The sequence below is a fragment of the Rhea pennata genome, chromosome 15 (assembly GCF_028389875.1).
Source record: "Rhea pennata isolate bPtePen1 chromosome 15, bPtePen1.pri, whole genome shotgun sequence".
Taxonomy (NCBI): domain Eukaryota; kingdom Metazoa; phylum Chordata; class Aves; order Rheiformes; family Rheidae; genus Rhea; species Rhea pennata.
The window spans coordinates 13,176,104-13,183,992 of NC_084677.1; the positions used below are offsets into that span (position 1 = coordinate 13,176,104).

Consider the following 7,889-nt stretch of genomic DNA (forward strand, 5'->3'; position numbering starts at 1 on the left):
AAAAATCTTCTGGTAGTCAATGGTTTATTTGTTTAAATAATCTTGTAACTAAGTGGTAGTTACAAGACCAGTCTAGATATGCAAGAATCTTCCTGAAAGAAAGGAAGAAGTTAAACCCCTTTGAAAACTATTTCAAATTTTCCAGAATCTACCTATTCAGTATAAGCTAATGTGTTATGTCTCAGAATTGTATCATCTAATTTTGAATGCAAAGACCTTGGAGCCAAGAAGTGTCATCTGGTGCATTCTGTGATGCCCTGAACACAGTAATAATGCTTACTAAATATGTAATAATGTATTTTAGTCTAAAAATAGAATGTAAAACTCCTTCCTATCTGTTTACTGTTAGGGCCTGGTTTACTGTCCTTTATTTACTGCAGAATACATTATTAGGTCCTGTTCATTTACTGCACAGAAGTGGATTTACTGGATCAACAATTTAGTCTTGCTGTCATTTCCTCTCTGTGTTTTCCGTTATCTGGTCTCCTGCTCTTTCTCTTTGGAAGCAATGTCATATGTTAGAGCAGAATAGAATTTGAAGGTTTGGGTTTAATTTTCTGTTCTACTCTCATTGTAATCTACAGCTATCTCTGAGCAGTACAAGAGGAATATTACATGATGTGCTGTGAAGTCCTGATCCCCAGTGCTCCAAGCCATATCCCTGGCTGGAGTGTACTCTCTGACACATTCTGTTTTCCTTCACCGGGGATGTGCTGCTCGTGTCCAGACAAAGGGCTGGAAGGTGGCTGGGTCACAGATCAAACAGATGGGAGGGAGCTCTCATTTAACACACAGTTTTACTCATTCTTTGTCTGAAGTTTCTTGCCTCTGCAGTGGGGTTGATAGCGTTTCTCTATCTGAAAGACTCCAAAGCGCTCGGATAAGTGTATTAAGGTAGGTCATGCAAGTATTACTTGTAGAGAGGTGATCACTGCAGGACTACATGGGGAACTTCACCAAAGAGTAAACTTCTGTTTAGTGGCCAAAATAAGTAGGATGAAAAATGATTTAAAAAAAAACTTTCTATATGCAATCTATGCAGGAAACACAAAGAAGCTGCAATTACATTTCCTATTACATTGATGCAGTATTATTATGACAATTCTTATCATTGCTGGATGTTTTCATTCTGTTAAAAAAAAAAAAAAAAAAAAAAAAGTACTTTGTTGTTGACATCTGTCCATTGTGTTCCTCCTGAGGCATGACACATCTCTCTGGGAGCCACTTCTTCATCCTGCTGTTCTAGGAGGTTTCTAGTGAGGAACAGCTTCTTCCCTTTCTCTCAAGCACATGGGTTATAACGTGCTGTTTTGCACTAGGTGGCTACAGTCCAGATCTGCTGAAAGTTTAAGCAGAGTGGGACACAGGTCAAGGTAGATTTAGCCTGTTATTAGTCAATCTGTTCTGCATGCTGCCAGCTGTTCTTTAAGGCACAGAGGAAAAGTGAGTAACCACAGCCTTAATTATCTAGTTTCAGGCCAGGGAGATGCATCTTCTTGACGCAAAAGTCCTTTTAAAAAAGGCTTGTGTCTGACATTTGTACCTTTTTTCTCTTAATTTAAAATTGCTTGAGCTGGAATTATATGGGCACGAGGGAATGTTATATATTGCAAGTTGTTGGCTCTCACAACATTTTTAATATAATAACAGTCCATTCAGTAAAGGAAGTAGAAAGAACATCAGCGAGAAAATCACAGATTTCTGTGCATGTGATGAGAATAGATTGTTGTTTCTGGATCTAGTATTACACAGCATGTCCAGCATAGGTGGAGTCAAAGCCAAGCTTGTATTGGGACTGGCACCATCAGAAAATCCTATAGACCTCACATTCTTGAGGGAGACAAGTTTCTGAGCCAAGGGAAAGCTGAAGTATTTTGTGTGGACTTACGGCAATATCAGTAATTCAGGTCTCATCAATAGCATTCATACTTTTCACATTATAAATACTTTTCATCTGACAGTCTCAAAGGGCTTTACAAATAGTAATGAATCCTCACAGCATTCATATGGGGTGTTATCTCCACTTCATAGGTGGAGAAAATGAGACAGAGAAGGTAAGTAGTTTACCAAGATAACAGAGTGAGTCATGGGCATAGTCTGAAGTGGGAGAAAGTTTAGTCTCCTCCTTCTGTGAATGTTAAGTATTTGTTTAAATATTACCTAGAAAAATTAAGTTATGAAGGGCTTATCACAGACATTATAATCATGTTGGTTTATAAGACGTTATTTATTTATTTTACAGAGGGTTTTGGTTTTTTTTCTATTCTGCCTGTGTGTGTGTTTCTGTGACAGAAAATTCTGCCTCACATCCTAAGTCTCTTTACCACTTTCTCATGAACCTTTATTTTGCTTTCTTGTTTTTGGCTTTAGGCAGTTCCATAGTTACCTTGAGACTGTGATAAAAGACATACTGGCTCCTAATCTGGCGTGGCATGCTGGAAGAACAGCAGCTGCCATCCGTACTACAGCTGTATCATGCCTTTGGGCTCTTATTCACTGTGAAATCCTTTCACCAAAAGAGGTAAATTCCTTCTTTCCTACCAGATGTACTTTGAAATCTTAGGCAGGAAAATAAATAAATGCAAAGATAAATGCAAAATAAATGTAAGAAAAAAAGAATAAATCCTAATAGTGGGTAATATTTTCAGAGGGAAGTGCATTTTTCATAATAAAATTTATTGATTGCAATTGAATGTTAATAACGGAAATGATCAGTTGTTAGGGGGTGACAGTCACGGTGATAAGGGACCCAGGCCTGCAGTGATATGATGAGCTGTAGAACTCACCTCCATGAAATTTTGTATGTCTTTGTTGTAGCATAAAATCAGTTACAGAACACAAAATATCAATCACAGGCTATTAACACAATAGTTGGGATATTTGGCAGGATTGGGCCCTTAGCCAGCATATTTACAGCAGCACGGCAGCTAGCTGGTACATACTTTTGTGTAACGCAGGAAAAAAATAGTCAGTTTGCCTTGAAACTCAGAGGTCCACCTAGGAGAGAGATCTAAAAGATGCCTGGAAAGGGTAAAGGGAGTTGAATGGAACTTAAAGGATATCTGTATAAACTGTGAAGTTGACTGCTAACAGGCAGTATTTGCATATATGTTATCTATGATGATGACCAAAGAATAATTGAATCAGAGGGCTTTTTGAAGCTTGTTTGCTAACAGAAATGTTATTCAAAAATACACTGAAAATTGTTAAATATATATAAAAAAAAAAATCCTGAAAATGAAATGTTACTAAATATTCATAGCCTTTATTTCCTTTATAAAAGACCTTAATTGACCAAAGTGCTTAATCACATGAACTGGTTAATTTTGCATATGCAAAAGCACTTACCTCAGAGACTGCTGTCATGTTTAAACAAGGACGTTTTTCTTTAATGTATACAAAATGTACGTATTTTAGGGAAATTATGAAACTCACTGAAAATGTTGTATTAGAGTCTTTATTTTTAAAACATCCTTTTAGAATAAGAGCACCATCTACTGGTACACATGCATAACTCTTATGTCCAAATTATTCAACATCTTGCCAACAAATTTTTTAAAATGAAAAGTCAAGTTTAAAGCTTTTATCAGCTACATAAAACTCATCTGTGTATGTACCGAGTATTCAACTGGATGATCTAATGATAGAGTTTCATTTCTCAAGCTTAGTTAAAGGCAAAAATAAAACTGTATATCTTGAAGATTATTCAATACAGTTTTAGTTAAGTTTTTTTTATATAAATTAAACAAGCCAGTATCTGTCAGATTTAATGAGAACTGATGTAACCAATAAACACATTATCTAAAAGTGACTGAAAAGCTATTGTTCTTCTGCGCTTTTCTTGTGAATTGCAGATCTTAGAAGTTGAAGGTGTACTGATGCCTCAAATTATTGCCTCCATGGATGAAGACTCTAAAATGACTCGACTAATGGCTTGTCGTATTGTTGGTGTTTTTTTTAAAGTCTGTGGAAGGCAGTTTGATTCAGATAAGCTTATCAAAACTTACCCAGGTATGGTAAGATGGTAAGAGTTTTATTTTTATTATTTTATTTTTTTGGATGGAGGTGTCAGTGTCTCCAGATTGAAGAATTAGATTTGCTTTTTCATGTGAAGTGTCATGGTAGCTTTGTTTTTAAGAATGAAAAGCACTCATTAGCAGAAAGATTCACTATCTAGCTTTCGGATTCACTGTACAGATTTTTCCACCTCACCTGTAGGTTCACTGCAGGTGAACGGAAGCAGTAACAACGGAAGCAGGAACACAGACTATGCAATGGCAGAAACATTTTATATCACTGTGTCATCTAGCTTTAATCCCATGCAAAGCGCTAGCAAAAAGACTATAATCAGTTTGAGATGCAAATAGCGGTAGATCTTATGCTGACTGTACTTCTCAGCCACTCTTATTTCATTCTCATGCATATATTCTCAGGCTATTTCTGTATTCTCTTATCAGGTATCTACCTATTTGGGTAGATCTCCCACGCAATTTTATAGATATTAAGAAAGTGGAAAAAGTAAAGGGCTGCACAATATCACACATTTAGTAGGATTTTTGTGTCAGAGAAGCAATTTAATGCCTTGATTCTACAGAGATTAAGACGTATTCTTAACCTGTCAAGTGAGACTGCTTATAGTGTATGAAGTACATGCATACATTTTAGAGAATCAAATGTTAAACATGTAGAGTATGCATTGCTGAAGTATGGCTCCAAGAGCACTTGCATCTCACAAGGCTGCTCTACAGTAGCTTTTTAACTGCAATATTTCATTTAATTGAGTTAATTTACTGCAGATAATTTAATGTCCTCTTTGAATGCCCACATCACCCCATTAGCAAAACTGAACAAAGTATCCTGATGTTGTTTTGAATTAAACCACTAGATGGAACCTCACTCAATATTACTGACAAACCTTGTGATGACAGTATTTCATATACACCAGTTCCTAGTTTAGACTGTATGAAATAATGTTCTAACTATAGTGAAGGCAGGACAGTAATGCATTATATAAATGGTAGCCACATTGTTCTCCTTGCTGTGTTTCAGAGTGCCAACAGCAAGCCATGGCATTGTACCACAAATAGACCTGAATAAATAGTGAATAGATAGTGGAGGGTTTTTTAATATTTTTTTTCTATAATGCCTCTTAGGATAATGTTTAACTGCTGAACAATAGATCTGCAGAAATATAGTATGTATTATGTAATGGGCTTTATGTTCTCAGATATATACGTAAATAAGCCTTTCTCAAACTTAGCATCTTAATCAATGATATTTTTGTTACATGGGACAGCAGAAATCTAGCAATAACCACTTGTACTTTGGAGAAATACATAATCAGACAATCATAAAAGCATACCTTTACATTTAGTGTATTCAAATACTGAGATGCAAAGTCATTGACAGAAACTGTAATATTTGATTAAAATACCATGCTTTACAGAAAATATGCTTAAACTGTATTTCTCTAATGCATTCATAAACATGCATAGTACCTTGTTAGGTAGAGTGTTAAGAGAAAAGTTCAGCTGAATCTGAATAATTTCCTACATATGTTTTAATGTTTTTTGACAACATAACTAAGCTTTAATTTTTAAAGAACAATCCATTTATAATATACTGCACGCTTTTAGGACCTATATATTTCATATATTCCAAAATTCAAAAGACAGAAGCATATTGTAAATGCAATAGTAACTTCAGTAATTACAAAATACATTTGTATTTTGAAATAAAAAGAAAAAGATAACTTCTCACCTCTATTCCGAGTGCTGTTTGGTTATGAATATTTTGATTATTTAATATTATTAATATTTTTCAGAAGTCTTAAAGCGGCTGGATGATGCTTCACTCGATGTACGACTGGCAGCTGCTCACACCTTAACTAATTGGTTTAAATGCTTAAAGGACAATGATGTGAAATCTTTAATGCAAAATAATATTCGGTTTCTGTACCAAGAATTGTTGATACATTTGGATGACCAAGATCAAACTATCCAAAATGCAGTCCTAGGTAAGACTCTCTGTTTTATGTATTTTTACCATTTTTTTTTTCAAATAATGTTTTTAAGTGTTCTCTAAAAGTAATACATACAGCTAGAGACTAATACTAACAGGCTGAAGTCACTGGAAGCTTTTCTTTGGGTTTCAGTGAGTATGAGCTCAGGCCTTTTACTTGAATGACACATCATGAAACATTACATTTGTGCATGCATCAAGGTGGGAATATCAGTATATCTGATATATCAGAAGACTTTATAGATGCTAAACAGGATGTGGACCAGAGACATTAACTGCTGCAGCATGTGACTGTACACTGGCTTGTTTGATGGATTTTGTGGAATTTATTGGTGTATCAGTCTGTGTTCAAGCATAAGGACATCAGAATACAAACCTCATCAAAAAAAGAAGGAAATCAAGTTGTCGTGACTGCTGAATTTGTAGGAGTACAACTTCACAGTTAGGTTGTACCTCTTTTGGGGGAACTTAGATAGAGAAGAGCAAGGCAGCTAATGATTTATGAAACACATTTTTGTTTTACAGAAGTTTTAAAAGAAGGAAGCATTTTATATCCAGAAGTGCTCATGAGAGAAATTGAAATGGTTGTACATAAGCATCGAACACCGGTCTATTGCAATCAACTACTGCACTATATTCAGTCACCCAAAGAATCAGTTTCATGAATCAATGCTGAAACTCTTGATAGTGAGCTGTATGTGACATTTATATGATTTTGATTTCTTTCATTTGTACAAAGTAGCCTGAGCAATAAATAGATCTTTTTCTTTGTAAATTCTGGATTAGATCACTTAAAAGTCAAGATTGGTAAAGTTCTACTTTTTTTTTTTTTTTTTTTTTTTTTTTTTTTGCCATTTCAACATTTCTTTGTATATGCTAGTAATAAAACAGTGTTTTAATTCATTCTACATTGGAAGTTTTTCAGATACAACAGTTAAAACAAGAATGTTGTTCAGGATCTGACGCTGTTGGTAATTGAGAATAATAGTCTAGTTAAATCAATAGTCTAGTGTCAAAGTTTTATATTACAAAAATTCAACTAGACTTTGGTCTTTCAAGGATCATTTCAAGCTCTGGAAAGTTTTCATACTTTGCAGAGTCAGGTCTGTGAGGATCAGTTCTATCAAAAACATTTAGGTCAAAATTCTGTTACCTAATGCAACAAAATGTTTATAATCTTTTGAGTACTCATACTTACGAGGCTGATATAATAGGAACATATTCTGAGCAAGTGTCATAAAAGAAATGGTTTTTATTTTCAGTCATTAAAATGTAGTACAATGACAATAAGGTTAACATTTCTTAAACTAGGGTTTATACATGGGAAAATGTGCTGTTTTGTCATGTAGATTAACAGTATTTATATTTTTGTATTTTTAAATATATATCATCTACTATTTTTGTTTATACTAAAGTGCCTTGGATAACAAGCAACATTAGTTTGCTTATTACTTTGAAATGAAATATGTTTATGTTAATGCTTGGGTTTGGTTTTGGTTTTACTTTTTAGGATATAATTTTTAGGGTCTTCTCATATTTTCAGCTGTGTAATAAAATTAGTGATCTTCTAGATTCTTGTCTGAGTCATTATGGAATAATATGCTATTTATTGCACAGATAAAAATCATGGAAAATCAGGGTCCTGTTTTCTTAAATTATCTATATTACAAACAAAAAGTGCTCATTGGCATTGTATCACACCCTTTATCATGCCTAGGCTTGTATCAGGCCTAAAAGAGGAGATTCTTCAAGATTTGGGAATACTTCTTATGTTGTGGAAGATCTTCGCTTTGGCTTGGCTTTCTGAGCTCACTGCCTTTTCAAACTTGTGATGTAACTGTTAACCAAACCATGGTCTGTTTAGAGCA

General features: G+C 34.5%; 1 protein-coding gene across 1 annotated transcript in view; it reads left to right on the forward strand.

Annotated features, from left to right (window-relative positions):
* The window catches only part of DNAAF5 (dynein axonemal assembly factor 5), a 29,625-nt gene extending 22,777 nt beyond the window's left edge, over positions 1–6,848 (forward strand). The window contains exons 10-13 of the mRNA XM_062588624.1: positions 2,371–2,521; positions 3,855–4,011; positions 5,825–6,016; positions 6,547–6,848. Of these exons, the coding sequence (XP_062444608.1) occupies positions 2,371–2,521; positions 3,855–4,011; positions 5,825–6,016; positions 6,547–6,686 (640 nt within the window). The 3' untranslated portion in view covers positions 6,687–6,848. The remainder of the gene's footprint in view (positions 1–2,370; positions 2,522–3,854; positions 4,012–5,824; positions 6,017–6,546) is intronic.
* Positions 6,849–7,889: the final 1,041 nt, after the last annotated feature.